This window comes from Populus alba, chromosome 4 (genome assembly GCF_005239225.2).
Source record: "Populus alba chromosome 4, ASM523922v2, whole genome shotgun sequence".
Taxonomy (NCBI): domain Eukaryota; kingdom Viridiplantae; phylum Streptophyta; class Magnoliopsida; order Malpighiales; family Salicaceae; genus Populus; species Populus alba.
This window is the reverse complement of record NC_133287.1, coordinates 10,463,987-10,486,442: the sequence shown is the minus strand read 5'-3', so window position 1 is coordinate 10,486,442 and position 22,456 is coordinate 10,463,987. Positions and strand designations below refer to the sequence as shown.

General features: G+C 35.2%; 2 protein-coding genes across 2 annotated transcripts; one reads left to right on the top strand and one right to left on the bottom strand.

Moving 5' to 3' along the window:
• The first annotated feature begins 1,440 nt into the window (after positions 1 to 1,440).
• LOC118055129 (DNA-directed RNA polymerase 2B, chloroplastic/mitochondrial) lies at positions 1,441 to 12,651 on the top strand. The gene is made up of 19 exons (XM_035066945.2): positions 1,441 to 2,590; positions 3,567 to 3,788; positions 3,877 to 4,010; positions 4,108 to 4,174; positions 4,418 to 4,476; positions 6,903 to 7,020; positions 7,184 to 7,297; positions 7,437 to 7,568; positions 7,650 to 8,066; positions 8,498 to 8,548; positions 8,806 to 8,876; positions 9,672 to 9,756; positions 9,945 to 10,094; positions 10,195 to 10,269; positions 10,410 to 10,499; positions 10,661 to 10,708; positions 11,073 to 11,187; positions 11,278 to 11,381; positions 11,777 to 12,651. Exons 1-19 carry the CDS (start codon positions 1,661 to 1,663, stop codon positions 11,885 to 11,887), a joined length of 3,093 nt encoding a protein of 1,030 aa, XP_034922836.1. The 5' UTR covers positions 1,441 to 1,660; the 3' UTR covers positions 11,888 to 12,651.
• Positions 12,652 to 13,533: 882 nt separating this feature from the next.
• Positions 13,534 to 21,189, bottom strand: LOC118055127 (uncharacterized). Its single transcript, XM_035066944.2, has 12 exons — positions 20,760 to 21,189; positions 20,594 to 20,679; positions 19,728 to 19,807; positions 18,211 to 18,266; positions 17,772 to 17,820; positions 17,240 to 17,386; positions 16,660 to 16,755; positions 16,091 to 16,204; positions 15,818 to 15,948; positions 15,311 to 15,549; positions 14,280 to 15,116; positions 13,534 to 14,161 (listed from the first exon to the last, which is right to left on the bottom strand). The coding sequence occupies exons 1-12, from the start codon at positions 21,104 to 21,106 to the stop codon at positions 14,112 to 14,114; spliced, it is 2,232 nt and encodes a 743-aa protein (XP_034922835.1). The 5' UTR covers positions 21,107 to 21,189; the 3' UTR covers positions 13,534 to 14,111.
• Between the last annotated feature and the right edge of the window lie 1,267 nt (positions 21,190 to 22,456).

Genomic DNA, 22,456 nt, shown 5'->3' with positions numbered 1-22,456 from the left:
CTTTTAATTTATCTAATGCTCCTAGATGATTTTGATATAGCTAGAGATTTGCTATTTTCGGCCTGCTTGTACAAACATCTATATCTTGCATGCATGAAATTATAGGATATTTGCTACTTCTACATGTATGAATTTGGCTTCATAATTTTTTAGGGTTTGCTTTTTATGGTTCAATCCGATTTCAGCATCCGATAGCGACACAGAGGATATGGCGACGTGTGTAATGAAATTTGCAACATTGAGATTTTTTTCTCCTCCTCGTTTTTTTTTCTCTTTCTCTCCTTAAAATCCATGTTTGGTTATCCAAAATTTAGAGTTTTCTTCCCATTTATTTCTTTTTTCAATTGTGGTCGTTCTTCTTTTGATTGGTCTTTATTTGTTTTGGATTTTTTTTTGAATTTTTATATCAAATATGATACTCTTTTTTTGATTTTTTTTAATTATTTTCTTGATTTGTTTTTTTTTTTTCAATTTTATCCCTTAACATTTTATTTATTTATTTATTTTAATTTTATCCCTCAATATTTTATTTTATTCATTTTTTATTCAATTTCAGTCCTTATTTTTTTAATTACTTTTTTTTTATCATTTTTTTATTTTAAGGGGTTATCCTAGGTTGTGGGTTAGTTAAATTAACTTGAATTGTTTAAGACTTTCTTTAATATTTGTTTTTTAATTTTATCATTTGATATTAGATTATTGGGTCTTGACCTTTTTTGATTTTTTATTCTTTTCCTTTCAATTAGGTTATTCTGGGTAGGGAGTTAGTCAAGTTAACCTGGAGTGATTCAAGTTTTTTCAATATTTTTTATTTATTTATTTAATTTCAATCCTTATTTTTTGGTTGTTTTTTTAAAAAAGTTAATTTTTTTTTATCCCGAGCTCATGTCACGGGTAGCAATTAGTTAAGTTAACCCGAGTTGACTCAGTAATGATTTCATCAGCTTTAAATTTTTTTTCTTTCCATTCTACAAGTTATTCAAATCTTATATCCCACATGTTAGTTAAAATAACTCAAGCTGACTAAGATTATTATGCATTGAATATATATATTTTTTTTATATGAGATAACATATGATTCAACCTGTAATGTGGTGTGAAAAAAAAAAATCTAGTACTCAACCGAAAGTAATTTTATATTGGCCCAAAGAGCATACTTGAGTGAAAATGGGTGACCATATGGATATCACGCAACGTTGAGAACTACTTTCCAATTTCCATATTACATTGTAAAAATGATTGGTTTTTGCGGCTATTAAGTCTGGAGACTCTGGATTTTATTTTTACATTGAAAAAAAATAATTTTTGAATTAAAAATAAAATAATTAACATTTCTATTTAATTTATTTTCACAAATATTTTAATAATATATAAATTAAATTTTTATTTTAAATATAACAAAGTATAAAAAATTATGAATTCAATTTTAAATTACTGCGGAATTGAATTCAATGGACAAAAATGAACAAAAACGATTTAGCTAAAACCCCAAAGAAGGTTCAGGCAGGGTTTAAGGCGGCCACTATAGCATGCCCTCGCCTCTATGAATTCAATTATTTTCTCGAATTCAATTACCAATACATTTCAATTCATCTCTCAATCACTTCAATTCCATTTTTTTTTTTTTCATTTCCTTGAAAATTCTTAACATAAAAATTTGATGTCCAGTGCCAACCCCCATATATTCTCTACCAAAAAAATTGATCCTTTGATTGCTTTTGATAAGAAACCCTCAGTTCTATCCCTAATCAATTCAAAACCATCCACAGTTATGTGGAGAAACGTTGCAAAACAAGCCATTTTGAAACCCCAATCAAAGTCTCTCAATTTCCCTTCATTTCCAAGAACTCACAGCTTTTTAGGAGCCCCTCAAGAACCCATCTTTTTTGAGAAATCCAAGTTCCATTCAGTTAATAACTCAAGTCCACAGCTGGGTTTTCGCCGAATTGGCGAAATATCAACCCATGAGGATTATATGGGAAAACCTAGTTTTGGTTTTTTGAGAAATGGTGATAGTAGTAATGGGAATCTGTGTAGTGGGTTGTGTCCAAGAGGATATGTGAGTGTAGCTGAGGCAGTGTCATCAACAGACGTTGAAGATAATGTGGTTGTTGATGAGGAATTGCAAGAATTGTTGCAACAAACGAGGAAAGAAGAGGAGAAAGAGAAGGACTTTAGGAGGAGAAGGAGGCTACATGCTAACCGTGGAATGGGGTCAGGGAAGTATAAGGCCTTAAGGAGAAGGCAAGTGAAGATTGAGGCTGAAGCATGGGAACAGGCAGCGAAAGAATATAAGGAACTTCTAAAGGATATGTGTGAGCATAAGTTGGCTCCTAATTTGCCATATATGAAGGGTTTGTTTCTTGGTTGGTTTGAGCCTTTGAGAGATGCAATTGCGAAAGAGCAGGAGTCGATTAGAAGAGGGAAGACCAGACCGGATTATGCTCCCTATTTTGATCTGTTGCCAGCTGATATGATGTCTGTTATTACTATGCATAAGCTCACAGCAATGGTGATGATAGGTGGGGAACATGGATGTGCAAGAGTAGTGGCTGCTGCTTGTATGATTGGTGATGCAATTGAGCAGGAGGTAAGTGATTTGAACCTGTTTTATTTGCTTATTTTATGGTTGCTGTTTGATTTATAGACACAGGTTAATGAGTGCCCGGATAAAAATATAGTAAGATGAGGGGAAACATAAAGGTCCTTAAAATTGCATTTAGACAGCCTTCATCTGAGGTGATGAACTTGGAAGAAAGGTGGAGTTACCATCGATAAAAATCAGCTATGGAACTTAGATTATGAAACCTCAGTAATGCCTGTAAAATTATATTTTTCCATTACGTCTGTAAAATTTTGTGTGTCCAATGTTGAAGGAGGTTTTTTCTGAATTTCTTTTCCTAAATATCTATAGTTTTCACCTTCAGCTTTATTTTGATTCCGCATGAATTCAAGTTCTTGTGTTGTTTAATAGTTCCAGTGAAGACATCAAATTTAGGCAGGGCATAGCAATGTAGTGTAATGTAACATCTTTTAGATACCAATTTCTTACAACTTTGTCATTATACATTAAACTTTTCATGTCATGGGCCTTATTAAGCTGAATACTCTATTCCACCTTTCTTTATTGATCTACACTTTCTTCAAATTCTGAACATTGTGGACCAATAAGAGTGAGATTTCAACTTCCCTTTGTTAGAACACATCTCATGTTAGGACACTCCATGTCACTATGGATTTGTACTATTGCATATCCTGTTGGAGACAACAATTATCTTTAGCATTTCAATTATGCAAGTTTTTGTTTGTGGCTTTGTTTAATAATTTTTTTTTTTAGGTTTTTACCTAGTTTAGACTTTAAAGGCACATGTGACACTTTACTCCAGTGTCTCCTCTGACTTTGGGAGTTCCTTTTTTTTTTTTTTTTTAAATAAAAAAACTATACAATGCAGAAATATTTAGGAATACCATTCTTAATCAATATATTGAACCCCCTAACTCTCCAGCCTTGTTCTCTTTCTTTCAGCTGATGGGCTGAATCTGTGACTGTTTCTGTGATAAAACAGATTAGGATACACAATTTCTTGGAGAAAACAAAGAAGAAAAAGGAAAACGCTGATAATAGCAAGAATAGTGTAGAAGGTGAATCCCCTGCTGTCATGAATGAAGAAGAGAAGCTAAGAAAAAAGGTTACTGATTTGATTAAAAAACAAAAGCTGCCAGCAGTGAGGAAGATTGTGAAGGGGCACGATGATTCAAAATCATGGAGCACAGATGCTAAGGCCAAGGTTTGTGTGCATGTAATCATAGGTGAAAGCTAATTTTCTTGAACTAATGTACCATATTCAAATTTGATTCTGTCCTTGCACTTTGCAGGTCGGCAGCCGTCTAATTGAATTGCTGTTACAAACAGCTTATATACAGCCTCCTCCTGATCAGTTAGCTGATAGTCCACCTGATCTTCGACCTGCATTTGTACACACGTTCAGAACTGTGTCATATGAAAATAAGTACGGAGCCATTCTTTTGTCAACTCGATGAGCTCAATTTATTTATCTCCCCTGTAATTGCTTCAAACTGATGCACACATTGGCCTTTTCTTAACAGGAAGACTTCCAGAAAATATGGTGTTATTCAATGTGACTCGCTAGTCCTCAAAGGCCTTGAGCAAACTGTGAGTAACCTTGTTATATTTTGTTCTTTTAATGAAATCCAGTTTTCATATTTTATTGTCCTTTATAACATTGAACTTGCATGGGGTATGCCATCTATTTCAAAGCAGATAGGTAGTTTCTAGATTTTAGAGCTGAAACAAACATGATCTGCAGACAATTTCCTTGGTGCCTTTTAAGTCGCAGAAGTTTTTCTTCTTTTTTCTTGTACAAGGAGCCATAAAAAGTGTTATTTCTCCAAACAGGATAGGCACATAGTGATTCCTTATATGCCAATGTTGGTGCCACCACTTCGATGGAGAGGGTACGGTAACTTTTGATTTTATATTTACAGTTTTGCCATGTTTGTCTTGCTTTAATTTGATCTTTTCTAGTTGGATATAATTTCCAAGTTCCAGAATATTTACCTTGTTTCAGTTACATCTGCTTGATGCCTGGAGTTGTTTTCAGTTATTTTTTTGGTCAAGTTAATCTCTTAAAATGGTGTGATTGATGAATTGATGGATTTCTGAAATTAAAGTCTGGAATTCCAATTTTAAATTAGCATCCTAGCATATTTCACGGCCCTGCCTTTCCATTTCCTAAACCTTTGTTGGAAGAACAACTAATTGTCTTACAAGTGTTTTTTGAAATGGTGAATATGAGATATGAGATGGAAGAGTTTGTCTAGGATTCTCGAGAGAATTGAGAGCACTGTTTTAAAACATTGATGGGCATTTACAAATTACTATCATGTTCAAGAAGGGAAAATTAACATTATTGCCATAGGCAGCAAATTTTAGAGATTGATATGGAATTCTTTACTGTAAATGTTTATTTATGTTAAAGGGAAAGGTATGCTTCCGGAAAAGAATGATTGGCAGTTAGAGATAAAATATAGAAAAAGGAAAGGTACTATGTTTTCTACAAGGATTCTGTGGTGGATGATTCCAGTACAAGAAAAGTTACAGTGTCAAATTATTGTTTTTATGTGAAGTCAGATATGGAGTTAATTTAAGATTAGGATAGTACATGGAGAACTCAATTGAAGTGCTTTAGTTCAGGTGATGACTTCCAAATGGGCCATAGATAGGAAAACATTATTTATTTCAAATGTGCCAGAAGGGCATGAAGACAACAGATGATTTCATGAGAGAAATGGCACAGATGGATCTCTGCAGTCAAACCGAGTTGTTTGAACTTTGTTGTTTTCTGAGTTGGTTAGGATATGTTTTTCATGGAGTGTGGTTAAGTTTTTCTTGATGTAGGTTTATTTTTTGTAAAACAAAATTGTAAGAAGACAAAGATGAAGGAAGCTCCATGGATAAGGATAAAGAAGGAAAAGCAGTGAGTAACCAGTTAAATCAGTAGATTACTTCCATTAAATATTATTGTGGAAACATGAGTGATGTGTTTACGTAATGATGGTCAATTTGTACTCAAGAGTGGTTGTTTATTTAAATGTAATATGAGAAATTATTCTGATGACCTCGACTGTCAATATGAAAATGGAGTGTTTTGATTTTTTGATGCGAGGAGTGTGTCAGTAATAGGTCAACATTGGGTTCATAGGGATAAATATCTTGATATCCTAAACTTTCTCCTCCCTCCCTCCCTCCCTCTCAATATATGCGCGCGTGCGTGTATAAATAAGGCATCATGTCATTGCATTTTGATTGGTGTCCATTTTATCCACTATCAAATGAATTGCTCTTCTGATAAATGAGAATTTTACTGATCAAAAGCAACCGAAACAGGAGATGTCCTGCCTAATTGTCACCAAAAGCTGAAGGAAAACTGAACTAGCTGAAAAACAACAAAGAAATTAATAGCTAAAGTTAGCTACAGTAGTTTCAAAGTTGTCAAATCATGATCCATTTGGGTCTTCCAAGAGGTTTCAGGTCCTTTGTTTTTTTGGATCTGGACTGTACAGATTGAATAATAGACTTGAAAATATGAACTGCTGCTCATCTGCATTGTTGTGAATCATGTGATTTCTTGCTTTCCAAACCAAATAGATGTATGCACACCAATCAATATGCAACAGAATGGCCTGAAAATTCTTCCATGCAAACTTTTTGGCCCACCAGAATTCTTTATCTCGATCACCAATCACCATTTAGCCTGGTAATCACACAAGGAAAGAACCAGTTGCCAAACATTCTTGGTTTATATGACAGGAAATTAATAGGTGATCAATCCTCATTGGAAAAAGTACACATTGCTTTGGAATATGAAGAGGCCTCTAGAGCAGCTTGTGCCATTCAACCTGTTGCCTTGAAATCTGATAAGATCCCTAGCACTTTTGGTTGTATCCATTAGGAGTGGATTCCAGGAAGAACTGTCAATCAACAAAAAGCAAAGATAAATTATACCAGAGATTGCACTCTGAATAACTTCCATTTGATTAGATTGGGCATCAAGCCAAAACCATCGCTGGAGGCACATAAGCATAGTCCCTACTATAATTAATTTTAGATCCTCCTATACAAATCTGGAAGATGCAAATGTTTCTTACAGGTTCCTCACACATGTTACTTCAATCTGGATGTTTTTGACTTGGTGGATGGATTCTGGTTCCCATGTAGTTATTGCAACTCTTAACACCACTATTGCTTCTAGTAATAAATCAGGACCTTGCATTTAAGTAGCATTTTTGAGTTCTATGCACTTCTTACATAATTGCATAATAGCTTGTGATATTTAACTCTCTTTTACTTGTGTCAACCATAACCTTCATGCCCTTTGCAGTTATGATAAAGGTGCACACCTGTTCTTACCATCCTATGTCATGCGGATACATGGTGCTAAACAGCAACGTGAAGCAATTAAGAGGACACCTAAGAAGCAGCTACAGCTAGTTTTTGAGGTCTGTACATATTAGATGCATTGCATGGTTACTGCTGTATATTGTGTTGTTTGAACAAAATCTTATATGGTACCAACATGTGAAAACTGAGAATCGTGTATGTGCTATTACATGCATTTAGATTTTTCCAGAAGCTAATCTTTTGTTTGAATGAATTTTCCAGGCCCTGGATACATTAGGAAATACCAAATGGAGGGTAAATAAGAGGGTACTTAGTGTTGTTGATAGAATATGGAATAATGGAGGTCGTCTTGCTGATTTGGTAGACCGCAGTGATGTGAGTATCTTTTCTAATTTTGCTCCTAGTAACTCCAGTTTTTTTTTAGAAAGTCTTTACTTTTTCTTTGTGTTCTAATAGTTGATTATGATTTTTGTAGCAACTAGAAAACCTTTCTCATTTAATGGCTTCATTTCAGGTTCCTGTACCTGAGAATCCGGAAACAGAAGATGAAGCACTGCTAAAGAAGTGGAAGTGGAAAGTCAAAAGTGTGAAAAAAGAGAACAGGGAAAGACATTCACGGCGTTGCGACACAGAACTTAAAATTGCTGTAAAATTCATTTGACTTCATTTTAGATATTACACTTTCAATTTCCTTGGGATTTATGTCAATGTTCTTAATGGGCTCCAGGTAGCACGGAAGATGAAAAATGAAGAAGGTTTCTATTATCCACACAATCTTGACTTTCGTGGCCGTGCCTACCCCATGCACCCATATTTAAACCATCTCGGCTCAGATCTGTGCCGGGGGATTTTGGAGTTTGCAGAGGGACGCCCTCTTGGAAAGTCAGGCTTACGCTGGCTGAAGATACACCTTGCAAATCTGTTTGCTTGTGGTGTAGACAAGTTATCACATGAGGGACGAATAGCATTTACTGAGAATCACCTTGATGATATATTTGATTCTGCGGACAAACCACTTGAAGGAAAGCGTTGGTGGTTGCACGCAGAAGATCCGTTTCAGTGCTTGGCTGTGTGCATTAACCTCACTGAAGCTTTGAGAAGCTCCTCTCCAGAAACATGCCTTTCACATATTCCTATTCATCAGGTATATCTTATCAATGTCATTGCTTTGTGCTCATATGAACTTCTTGTATGCATTTTTTAGAAGGATTATAAAGCATCCTACTCAGTTGAGCACAGTTTTACTGAATATAGGGAATGGATTGAGAGAAGCAGAGGTATTAGTAAGATGAATGGAAAAGGGAGAGTCAAGATTTTTTGTATTGTACCTTGCTCCAATTGCTTTTGAAAATGAATGAAATGATAAGCTTAGGTGGCTTCTATTGGCACTATTGCTAAAAAAATGTCAAACTATGTGGGGCAATCAACTTAAATACTAATGCCAGACTGTTCTCTTTCTTTTCCCTGGGCTTGCTCTTCTGGCCTAGTAATTTATTTTACTCTGATATTTCTTTATTTTTTTCATAACTTGTACTGCCTTCTGAGGTACCCCTTCCCTGTTATGGTTCTCTGTAGGATGGTTCCTGCAATGGTCTGCAACACTATGCTGCACTTGGAAGAGACAAGGTAGTGTCCCTAACTTGAATTGGAAGATGGTATTAAGTTTTACTTTTCTATATGATTACTGCTGATATACAAAACCTGATACCCGCAATCTGCTTGTCTGATTTTCATTTGCTGATGCCAATCCTTGTTGAATTCAAGTTGCCTTTTTATGCAAACTTTCTTTTTTTGAACTTTGTTTTTGTTTTTGGAAAAAAAAAAATGCCTGTGATTATACTTTGAACCCCTCTGTGTTGTTAAATCATTGGAGTCTTGAACAGTTGGGAGCAGCTGCTGTTAATCTAGTTGCTGGAGAGAAGCCCACAGATGTCTACTCAGGAATAGCTGCTAGGTAAGTGGTTTTCTCATGATACAGTTGAAAAGATTGGAACTCAGATGTGCTTTTTGTTGAAGCAAATCAATGGAGATGGTGGTTTTCTACTCCACTGATTTGGTTAGATCTAAAACTCGAAAATCCAGAGATTTGAAAAACTAAAAAAATTATGCTGAAAATTGAGGCAACTCTTGGGTAGTTAGCTTAATTAAGGGATTCCCTTTTTAATTCTGAAGTTCCAAATCACAAGAAGACATAATCTGAATTTTAGACTTCTGACCAACTCTTGAGAGGACAGCCACAAATATGATCTTTGGAATATAAGCTAAAACGCCTCCTAATTAGGAGCTTTTTTTGCAACACACCAGCATGTATTGATTTGATTAAATTCTGCAATAAGCATTATTGTCTCAAAGCCTAAGAGTTTGGAAGCATTACTATCTCAAAGCCAAAGAAGAAAGTATTTCACTGGCCGAGTTTTCTGGCGTTCTTGGAAATGTAGGTATATGTAATTAAGAAGTAACATCCAATCAAAGATCAATATTTCTGTTTAAATTAGGAACTCCTAATTTGTTTCAATTCAATCAAAGAAAAACTTCAATCAGCTAAGTGCTTATTTCATGGCCTATGACCAGATCCATGAAGTCAAATTCCTGTGGTATCCATTGGATGTGTTTGGTTGGAGCCAAATTTGTATAGCCTTTACAAGAATCTTTCTTTTTCCATCCTCTTTTTGTTATCATGCATTGCTGGTTGTGAAGCAAGCAGATATCTGCAAAAAGAACGTGATGAATGTGAACTTTTGTAATGCAGAGTACTTGACATCATGCGGAGGGATGCACAGGAAGATCCAGAAGTTTTTCCTGACGCTTTGCGTGCAAGAATATTAATCAGTCAGGTTTTCTTCAAGCTTTCATTCTCGATTACAGTGGTCTTCTGTCACTAAGGGATGGCTTGGTTACAACTGGGTCAAAACTGTACCATGCTTTCCTTCTCTTTTTCCATCTCATTCAAAGAATAGGGTGTGCTTTTCATAGAGGGTATGTTCTTATGCTTTCAAACTAATAGTAATTTGACGTAATCTAGGTGGATAGGAAATTGGTGAAGCAGACAGTGATGACATCTGTGTATGGTGTGACTTACATTGGTGCTAGAGACCAAATCAAAAGGAGGTTAAAGGAACGTGGTCTCACAGACAATTCAGAGATCTTCAGTTGTTCTTGCTATGCTGCAAAGGTGTGAAAGGAGCATCCTGACAACGAGGATTGATAATTCCTTAGCCTCACTCTTTCATAAAACAGGTCACTGACAATATTTTATTTTATTGCTTTATAAGGTGACCTTAACTGCCTTAGGAGAGATGTTTGAAGCTGCACGAAGTATCATGAACTGGCTTGGGGAATGTGCAAAGGTGATTCTGTCTCATCTATTTATTTGTTTTTTCCTTTTTATTGATTTTTTTTGTTATTGTTTCTATACCATCAACTGACATTCTGTTTACCTTTTTTCTTTTTGTTGTCCATATGACTGTTGACTGTTTAACATGACCAGATTATTGCATCTGAAAATGAGCCAGTGCGATGGACAACTCCACTAGGACTTCCTGTTGTACAACCTTACCGGAAATTAGGGAAGCATGTTGTGAGTTCTATAACATTTGCAGAAGCATAGTAGATCATTAATTGTACTTACTGGACAAAAAAAAAAGTATAGAAACGAAATAGATTGGCATTTTGTTACGTTCATGTCGATAGAAATGGCATTTTGAATTCTCTTATCTTCCTTTCATACAATTGTTGCAGATCAAAACCTCCCTACAGTTTTTAACACTACAAAAGGAAACTGACAAGGTAATGTTTCTGTTTTCTGCTCTAGTTAATAGAGATTCCATATTATTTATTGTGGCTTGTGAGTCTCTGCTAGGATGTTGATAGCGCATCTAATTGTGAAAGGTCTGAAATAACTGTTTTTATGGCTGAAAATATTGTTCAAGGATCATAGTTATCTTACATGGGTACATTCTGTAAACTGTTTCCTAATATTCTGAATTTCTGGTGGGCTTTAGCAGGTGCCTAAGTTTTTTGTCCAGCTAAATTTTTCTGCATTTGTTTTTTTAGTTCGGTCTGGACTAATCAAAATACTAAAAGAAAGGGGAAAAATATTGAACCTTCCGGGTCCTGGATCTCAAATTTGGTGGTTCTTCTACTGTTACAGGTTATGGTCAAACGACAGAGAACAGCTTTCCCACCAAATTTTGTTCATTCCCTTGATGGTTCTCATATGATGATGACTGCAGTTGCCTGCAAAAGGGCAGGCTTAAAATTTGCAGGTTTTTTTCACTTGTAACTGGATTTTGTCTTAAATGTTGTCCTATTCCTAGTTTTGATTTCTTATTACTGTATATGGCATACCATTACAGGAGTTCACGATTCATATTGGACACATGCATGTGACGTGGATGAAATGAACAGGATACTGAGGGAAAAGTTTGTTGAACTCTATGAAACACCTATATTAAAAAATGTAAGTATTAGCACTGCTATATTGCTCTACAAACTGGAAAGATAAATGGCCCATCCATTGCCTAGCATCATTATGTATTTGTACAAGGGAAAAGCCCCCCAATACAATATTTTTGAAGTTTTTTTGGTAGAGCTGACAAGAGGCAAGTTAATTTTCTTACACTTTAATCGATTGTGATTGTCTTGGGGTGGAGAAAAGGATGAAGAGGTATATGGCATTATGTTTAAATAAACAACATTTGCTGCCGTTAATTAATTAAAACATCCTTTATAATTTGCTCTCAACCACAGTTTCGACTGTGTTTTGGGATAAAAAGATGCCAATAATTTCTACTTACACTTCAAATAACTGTGTTGTGTCTAATCCATCATTTATACCTTCTGTTTTGTATGCAGTTGTTGGAGAGCTTCGAAAAGTCCTTTCCTACACTGTCTTTTCCGCCTTTGCCTGAATGGGGAGACTTTGAGTTGAGGCAAGTGTTGGAATCACCTTATTTCTTCAACTGATTCAGTGCAACGGGTCCTCTCATTGCTACACTAACATGACACCAATCTTTAATGGGTGTCATTCATTCTTTGTTTCTTGCGAAGCATGATTATGGAAAGGCATGATCTAATGAAAACTTCCTGCAAGAGACTAGCCTCACTATTGTATATAGTATCTTGAAAGAGGTCATCAAGCATGGGAGATCTTCGTTCAGTCTCATTTCCATTGACTCAGCTCTGAATGCTGCTGTATAGCAAGCACAGATATTTTGTGGTGGGTATATGCTTCTCTGAGGTTCTTGCATTGAACAAAGAGGTAGCAAGATTATAGGGGCTTATGACAAGGTGGCTTCATTGATTTTTGAGAATGATGCAGAGCTTCGTGATTTTGAAACGTGCCTTGACTCCAGGAATGGAGAGAGAGAGACAGAGAGAGTATGATGGCCCATGGTTATGCTCTACGAAATGCTGGATGCATATGTTTCTGCCCTAACGGATTGGTATGTTATTATACCGCCATTGATCCTTGCCACCCACACTGAAAATGTAATGTGAATAATAATATTATTGTGTAGTTTCTATGTAACGGTTGGCAACTTGGGATGAAGGGTTTTTTTGACCAGCGAAAAACTGGCTTTCGGGTGTACAGAAATGAAGCAGAGGCACAAGAAATATTTCAACAAAAAACCAGGGTGGATTTGTAAACTACCATTTGATGCTAAACTGCCCTTATAGTTCATTCGGTGAAGGTTAGTCATTTTATGAATCAAATGAAATCTATACTCTCCACTCGTATCATCCTTTAGGTTTTGTTGTGAAGGTAATTCCATCATAGTGGAGAAGTTTTCAATTTTTCCTTTCCTTTCCCCTCTTTTTTTTTTTTTCGTTTTTAGGTGGTTTCTTGGCACTAGAAACCCTTTTGACAAAGGCATGGTTGTAGTTTTAATTTTTGTATTCCCATGCTAGATAATTGACCTCGTCGAAGGCTGAATTAAAAAATAATTGACCTTGAGGGAGCTATTCAAACTTTTTTGTTTAATTATATATCAATAATTATTTTTATAAAAAATATAATAATTTAAATTGCATCGAAAACAAGTATAACCTTTTTTTTTTTCTATTTTCTATTTAATCTATTTTTAACCCGTCTATTTTTATTAATCTATTTTTATCCACTAAAAAAATTTAGATTTTTTTAGTAATGTAGACTCTTAACTATCCAAAATAAAAAATGATCTTTATTTAATTAAAATCTCTTTATCATATTGATATGATTTATTTTTTAAAAAAAGTTCATAAAAATGTTTATTTTTTGAGATGAACAAAATAAATTTTTAAATCAAAATTAAAATTCTGCAACATGTTTTCTTGATATCCCTCTCTTTTAATGGTTCTTTCTATTATAATTTAAAATTTTATTTGATAGAATTAGATCATAAAAGAATTCAATAAAAAAAACAACATAAAAAAATGGATGAAACCGACCTTAGCCATTGTAGTATATTTAATAATAATATATAAATAAATAACATTGTTTGTTTATTATTTTTGTCTTTCTTTTAATCTTTAATCAATTTTTTTAATTGGAACCAATAATAATAAAAAAAAAAACCTAGCATGTTTCCCTTAGTATCTTTACATGTCAAGATTAAAAAAGAAGAAAAAGAGACTATAAATAGGCAGACCTCTACAGATCAAGAACCAAAGTATAAGTACTCAATTATTTAAATTGAAAAACTGCTTTTAATTACTAGGTATGTGCACGGGAGACTTTGATCAATGCTCTGTAACACCAGGAGTCTAGATGCTTTTTTTCTTCTGAGAACTCGTTACAAAGTTTTGCAGTCACAGTAGTACAAACTGTTGTCCTTTAACTGCTATACATGATTGTGCCAATGTGCCTTGTGTCAGCCAAGATTTGACCAATCACAACATTTTATGTCCCCATTTCGAAATTGACCCTAAAGGTCATCTCCGTCCTTGGATGCCTTGAAAATTTGAAGCAACCAAATCACAGTGAATGGCCTTCAGCCACCAGTGTCATTTTAAAAATGGCCTTCAAGTTCAAGCATAAATTTTGAGGCATGCCATAAACTATGAGAAGACGGATTCGTTCATCACGAAAGACCAACGGGCTAAGTCTGCGTCAGTCTCTCAGTACATTTAAGACTCTGGTAGCTTTCCTATGAACCATTTCTCTGAGAAGGTGGTGAGCTCAAACATAGGAAACTACTAGAATATCAGTTCAGTATCCATAACGATCATTTAGAGAGGTTCGTCCATCACCTGATTGGCCTGCATGAGGTATAGAAGTTAGAAGGCGAGGAGAATACCGAACTTTCAATGCATGTTAATTGTGAATCAAGGCACTGGTTTTGCAGCCAAATTCAAGGTTTTCAGAGAGAGCTTTTACCTTCAGGTGGCACCCAGGTTTCAATATCTGGGTTGCTATTGAGAAATGAGGGTTTCTCTGGGCCCAGCACTCTTTTCGGCCTTTTCTTTTCCTTGCCACGTTGATTTGTGCCTGATATCTCCTGGCTTTGATGATTTCCTTCTTCATCTTCTGCATGGTATCCTCTTTTATGTTTCAATAACAGTGCAACAGCATCTTCTGCCAAGAGCTCTGCTCCTACAGATGATGATGTCAATTGTTCAGGAGCTTCATTATCATTAGCTCCAGGTCCCTCAGCTCCCTTCCGTTTCCTTATTATCAGACCAGGAGCAGCATTTTCAATCTCTGAATCCACGTTAACCTCTGCACCATCAACACTACGCAGGATTTTCTGTCTATCTTTATAATCCACAAACTGATCAGACTCATCCATGACCAGCACCTCTTCTTGTTGGGTCTCCTTCATTTTCCTTTTGTCTATGGCACCTAGCCATTGGGGTTTTACAACAGTATAAACAGTAGGTTTACCATCAGGTGCATCAATGACCTTTTTGTCAGTTTCTGCCGCATCATTCGATACCATTTCAGCAACCACAGCATCTTCAGCTTTATGTTTCTTCATGGAGACATTGGTCGGTTTTCCCAATGCACTACTTTTCTTTGGTTCTGTGGGTGGTTGGCTTTTGGTGGCAGAAACAGGCACCTCTGCTTTGTCAGGTTTCATAATCTGCACTTTTGAATCCCTTTTCCGAGCAGCATCTCCTGATGGGTCAGCAATCTTTAATAGGAACAAGGTCCTGTCTAGTTCAGATTGTAGAGAGGATAGTTCCTTTTCAAGTTGCATGGTTTTATCCAGAACTGACAAGAAAATTAAGAAATAAGCAACTAATGCAGCAATGATGAAATGTTTGTCAAGCAATTGCCAATCACAAACACACAACACAGGACACAGCAGTAGCACTGACAGGTAAGGGAAACATAACCACAAAGAGGCAAAAATGTTTCTCAAGCATATAATATGGCATAAATATAAGTAATTTATATCACACTACCTAGCTGAGACGATAACCCTGACATGTAGGTATCAAGTGCATCTCCAGCTCCATTCTCAACTGCAGTTTCTGATGCCATTTTATTCTTCTCTTTCAAAAGCACTTCTTTTTTGTCTTCCATTTGTTTCATGATAGCATCTCTCTTGTCAAGAAGGGTATCAGCAGTTTCAACCGATAGATTTTCACCAGCTTTTTGCACTGATGGTTTCTTTGTACGGTCATAGAATTCATCATCACCACTAAATGAAGTAATAAGCATTAGTTATTCAGTTTGCATGATCATGATTTCTATGGAAAAAAAAGGAAAAATAAAAGAAAAATAAAAAAGATGACTGGATGACCAATCATGCAAAATCATTACTCTAGCTTATAAAATATCAGGCCATGAGAATAACTCACAAACAATAACTCAGTAGTGTAAATAAATCATAGTATGACATTTTTATTTTCTTATTTGATGAAAGTTCCGAGTTTTTGGTTTGGAGAGAATTCTGTAAGATAATGTACCTTGAAAAATCCTCATCATCTTCTGCTGTTCCTTTTCCTTTACCGTGAGATATCCTTCCAGAACGTGCCCCAATACTTTCCCGGATACTTTCATTAAGAGTCTCTTCCAAGTTTTCCAGTTCTTCCAATATCTGACAAAAGATGTAGGGAGAAATATAATGTAAAGGTGGGGAGAAATTCAAAAGAGATTTTGCTTTCTATCATTAGAAAGTGTAATCACACAACATGTAGGGAGAAAAGACCAGCTTACATTTATCTTCATAGATATTTTACCTGTGTCATTCTTTGTTCATTGCGTGCAATCTGAGTTTGCTGACCTTGTGTTAATCCACCTTGTGCAATGTCTTTAGCACGAATGGCATCTATTTCCTTCTTCATATGAGCAATCTACAGCCAGAATTCAGTTGAATAAGCAAAATGAGCACTAAAATTAACATGAGGAATGGGGAGAGAGGCAGAGTTTCTACATATTCAAAAGAATGTAAGAAAATGCAAAACAGTTAACATGCAAAAATGAAGTTTTCACTTCTCCAATCAATAAAGCATGCACCAATATAGCATATAAACCATTTAGATTTAGCACTTCTAATACCACAAAAATTGAAAGGCAGGACAGTAAAAAGAAACAAAAAAAGGAAAGGGGTCATCTTAAAAATAGTACTTCAAGTGGTCTAAAGGTAACAAGATGAACATTTTAAAAGAAGCTGGAAATAATTCTGAAGGAGATTTAAAAAATGGTGGATGCAGATTAGTCTCATGTTCAAGGTAAGCAAATCATCATTATATCAGACATTAAATATCTAGAATGAGGATCTCGGAGTGCAAAAATGAAAACCACTTACCTTTTCTGTTCGTTTTATCACTTTATCACGGGTTTTCTCCTGCTTCTCTGTAAGCTGTCCTTTGTAGGTTTGCCATGTTACTTCATCACAATCATCCTAGATATCCAATAAGACAAACAGAGAAGATGATTGTCAGCTTTCACCTATACAGCAAAAGAGTAATTTAGGATTTATGGAAAAAAATTGCTAAACAAAGGTAAATTTGACAGGAGTACATATGTTAGTCTTCAAGTTCCTAGTTGAGACAGAAACAAGTTCATAATGAATTATCCTTTTTCTTTTTTGGATTACTAAAAATGCAAGAATTCTGTATAAGCATGAAACGAGGAGGAAAGAATCACAGAGTGTAGACAGCTATAAACAAACACTACTGTTGTCCAGCACGCATACTTCATATTGAACAAATAATAGTTTAAGCAATCCTCCTCACATGAAAGGGCACACAAACATAATCTCATATTACTATATTTTTTGCAAAGCAGCTAATGGAAAAGTGCTGGCAGCAGAAAAGTTGTAAGAAGTCCACAACAATAATTCTTGCAAGATTACATCCAGAAAAATATTAAGGAGAGACGCTAACCTCAACTTCTTGAATAGCATCTTCTCCCATGCCCCATGAGATACCATCAGCAAGAGATGCTTCCAACCTTGCTCGTTGAAGCGAGGCTTCCTGATCTTGCATCTCTTGCCGGATCTTAGCATTTCTAAGAATTTTCCTGTCAGCTTCCTACAACACGTGATACATTAAAACAATTGATGCATCCCTGCTGTTTACGCGAGATAACATAACTGGCTGAACAGGCTACGAACAAATCTATGCAAGAGATATAGAACTACATCTACAACAGAGGTATACCTGTGACATAAAATTATATTCATTTAATCTTACAGACTAAAATGTCTTAGCATTGTTTATTCTTTTAAACCTGGTGAACCAGCATACATGTCAACACCACGTGAACAATTTATAGAACATTTTGAACATAAGGTGATATGTGCAATGTGTTAGGTGGTCCTTGAAAAGAGGAAAGAAACAAGTAATATCCAAGCACACAAATCTCAGACATCAATCAAGCACTTATTATGTGTGTGTATAGTGACAGCAATCTTACCGGTGGCATCAGGTCAGGTGGTCCTTGAAAAATATACAATCGAGATGAACTGTGCAAGGAAAGAACAGGTAAAAATCAGAAATATGTGAGGACAATAATGTAGAAACAGCAACATTCATTCCTAATTCATGCCTTTCTAAACATAACACTCTCATAATATAAGACCAAATGCAAGACAGATCGAAACAATCTCAGTATGTATAGGACAAGGAATATGTGAAACAAAGCTTGTTAAAGGCTTTGACCATGAATCCATGTTACAGTCTTTGGCCAATGGCCCCTTATGCATTATGTATTGTGGCTTAACATCACAAGTTACAGTGATGTTAAGTTATGCAGGCAATGATGCCAGGTGATAACAATAAAAAAGAGTGTTGAACTAAACTAATGCTATAGGCATGAAAGATAAGTCAAGGAATCAAGTATGAAAGTTACTCACTGTCCAAATCGAATAACATCACCAACATGTAAGGCCACATAAACACCCTTCTCCACCTGATAAACAGAAAGGGAAAGGCAGTTAAGAATGCAACCAAAAACCATCTCCAACTGTAAGGGAAAAAACACTGACGAAAAAGACAAACCATTAGCACATTATTAAAATACAAACCTACTCTACAGAAACTGTAAGGGAAAAAACACTTAAGAAAAAGAGGAAAAACACTGACGAAAAAGACAAACCAGTAGCACATTATTAAAAAACAAACCTACTGTACAGAAACTTTTTCAGTGGCAAATTTCAAACAAAGAAGCCACCATAACTCTGCCTCACCCCTTTACCACCTGAGAGCAAGGCTTTCTTCTACCAGATAATCAGCTGATAAATATTCATGTTACGACCCCCCCCCCCCCCCCGCGCAGTTCCACAGTAAAGAGCTTCAGATAAAATCAAAACTACAGAAAGTCTTCCCCTATGTTATAATATGAGATTAATTTCATTTAACAAAATGCTAAATTGAGGAAAGTTGAAAACCATAAATTTTGCTAGTTTGGCTGATGATAAACCAGAGCTACTTCTTTCATTTGTGTCAACAGCATGAATAGACTCAAAGCTGGCTTGGAATTAATTGCACATAGATATGTGATGACATGGTCAATCAGATGGATGATGGTGAGGCCAATTAGACTCTGATTTTCCTATCAAGGAAGGATTTTTTCCTCTGGAAGATTCTAGATCTGATCAGACATTACAAGAAAAAATTCTTCTGACTGCAAGACTGTGTTAACATGGAAAAAAATGTTGGTTGGCTGCTATTAATGTTTGCTTAGAGTCGGAATCCGTCTCCAATGAGGCACTAGTTTTTAGGGTATCCAATGTAGTAGATCAATGCAGAGTATTTCATATTTGTTAGGATTTCTTTTGTTTTAGTAATTAATGTAATCAGATTCCCAATTAGAATACATTTTCTGCCTCTTGAAACTAGATTGTGATTGTACAAATTGGAGAGGCTAGCATTTATTTTGTACCCTATAACCTTTAGCAACTATAAAATCAATTAATTCTTGGAAAGTTGCTCTAAACAATCATTTTAGTTCGCTTTTCTTTTAATTTCTTCCTTAGGATCCAGGACATTTGCTGTTGACATGAACCAGACCTCATGTCTGATTTAAAGTGCATTACATTTCCACCAAGTTGCTTAACTTGGATCTACCTGTCCTTTTGCTTTGTGCTTTTATTTTAGTCCTTGATGATTTCCTTGGTATCAATAAGTTGGAATAGAACATGTCCCACGTACCCAATCAGATACTTCTTTAGTTCAGAAATATCATTCAAAAAACCATAAATTGAAGACGTCAGTGTAAAAACATGACTTATATAGCCGGGTATATATTAGATAACATGTCATGAACCACACACCGCAAATTCCATTGACAATATCAATGTATCACTTACATCAGACCTTCAAGTAATGCATATATTTTAAATATAAGAAGCATAACATAAATAATGCTTACCTGACTCTTGTTAACAAAGGTGCCATGAGTGCTGCCAAGATCATAAAGATATGCATCTCCATTTCTTTTGAACTGGAGAACTAGCAAAGAGAAGCAACTTGTTATATAATGACCCTGGCATCTACAATTAAGGAAACTTTCGACAACTCTATGTTTGAAGTCCCAATGAATGAGAGTTTCTCAACCCATCTATCGATGAACAGGTTCTATGATATGGAAAGCTGGAGATAATAACTGACATTACACCACTACAAACAAAAAGAAAATTAATATAATTCTCTGAGAAAATAAGCTTCACAAATGTATTGCATGTTTTGGATGCAAAACAATCCACGTACGTAATCTTCATGTCAAACAACAATGCACTTGGCTGGAAGGAAAAAAAACTACTACTAGGAAGATATTTATCATACTTTTACGATAGCAGTCTCCCAAGAGAAAGCATAACAACTACAATCACCGTGCAGCTTGCAGCTATGGGAATAGGAAATTAGCAGCAGGTTGTAAAAAAACAGCAAGTTACTAACTGCATTCAGCTAGGGTGAAACACGAGTCTACATGCTAGAAAAGTGGAGGTTAGCTAAAAACCAACAGAAACAGAAAAGTTCCTGTCAGCAACCAAGTTCACGGCTTTTTTCTGTCTGATCTTGACATTTATGGGACAGTCAGATGTTTCAAAAGTACCAACCCCAAAAAAATAGCACATGCTTCAATACACATAATCACAATTTTTAGCTCGATTTCAATTAATGCCTGGATCGAAACTGATTACAAAATTGAACTGAATCATTTAATTCGTTAACTAACTTAATTTCATCAAACAATTCTCAACATCCAGAATTAGAGAGAGATAGCACAGCAAGTACCGGCATGGAAGCGAGAGATGGTAGGGTGCTCGAGAATGAAATCGCAGAGCTCCACACGGCCAAACATGTAAGCCCCTTTCTCACAACTGAACAAAAGAAGGCCATTAACACTGCCATCAGTTAATAACAATTAGAACCAAAAAAAGAAGACCAGAACAAGACTTACACTTCGAATTGGTCGATAATGGAGCCATCTTTGAGAATCTCGAGGGAGAATTTATGGCAAGGTGGCCCACTCCATTCAGGAATTGTGTACGGCACTAACGGATCCTTTGATTTTGTTTTCTCTTGCTCTGTAGAAGTTTCTGGTGGGGTGGGAATAGGGTTTGTGGGAGGTGGTGGGGCCATGGAGGGTTTTGCAGCTGTTGTTGTTGAGGAGATTTTCTGTGGTTCGTCGACAGCTGAAGTTTTAGATTCGGGTTCGGATTCGGGTTCTGCGGTGGAGGCAGCTTCGGTTGAGGTGGTGGGATGGGGGTTTCTTGGAGGAGGAGGGCCCATGGTGGTGGATGTCATTGTTAGTGGCTACGGCAGTTCAGAGAGAGCAAATTGAGTGAAAGGTGCCAGGAGGATGAGTGTATTTACTTTTTACGGGTTTTGGAAATGGAAATAGTAAGTTGGGCGGGGCGGGGCGGGTCGGGTTGGGTTTTGACTTTATGGACTTGGCGTGTTTGGGCTTCTCTTTTTTTTTTTTTTTTGGGCAATAAGAATAAAGAAGCTGTCTTTAAGTAGCTGAAGTTTAATTTCAAAGTGTTTTTTTTTTTAATATATTAAAATAATATTTTTTAATTTTTTAAAATTTATTTTTTATATTAACATATTAAAACCATCAAATAATATTAAAAAAGATTAATTTGAAACTAAAAAAAAATAAATTTTTTTCAAAAACATAGTTGGACTGCAATATCAAACATGATTTAAGATGCTCATGCTTTTTTGTAATTATATTTTTTTAAAAAAAAATCCAATAGAAAAACTTTAATCCAAAAATGAAAAGTTGATGTGTATATTTAATAAATGTTAAATTAAGAATTATATTTGTTAATAAATATAAAAAATCTTTAACACGAATAAATATTTAGCCGGGAAGCTGTGAAGAATATGCATATTAGAATAATTAATATCATGAATTAAGGAACTCTTTAAATTTTTTTTAATTATACGTCAATAAAATTATTCTTTTTTAAGAAACTAATAATCTAACTCAATTGCAAAAAGTAATTTTGAGGTATAATTTCCTCATTTCCTCCACAAAAAAAAAAAAAAAAACATGTTGTCTGCAATAAAAGAAGACAGGAAGCATGATTGTTGGCCACCCTAGACAGCTAGAATGGAAGGCTTCGACTCTTGTGACTTAAAAAAACTAATTTTCTAAACCTTTATTTATCTAAAATCACTTAAACCCCCCTTTAATGGCTCAATAAATCCATCCATAACTTTAAATCCAACTCTAAGCTCTTGGAAAATGAAAATAACAGATAAGCTTTTTCATTAAAACCAATGGTTAAAAACACTTTAAAGAAACCCAATTGTGAGAAAGAACTCATTGATACCAAGAAGAATCTTTTTTATCACTGTATTATGGCTAAAAAACTTAAGGAATAGGGATAAGAAAAAATAAAAATAAAAAATACATTTTAGACATTGATGGGTTAATATAAAACTTGGTTGATCTAATCGTGTAACATTTAAGGAATTTTTAAAAAATATTTTTCTAAAACAATGTGAGTTTGAAATTGACTAATGACCTAGGGTTAGCTCGACAAGCAAGGCACTCAATTAGATCTAATAACTATAGTTTTAAGTAATTTGTCAATATTAATTATATAGAAATTAAACTCATCTAATGTTTTTTTTGGAATGGAA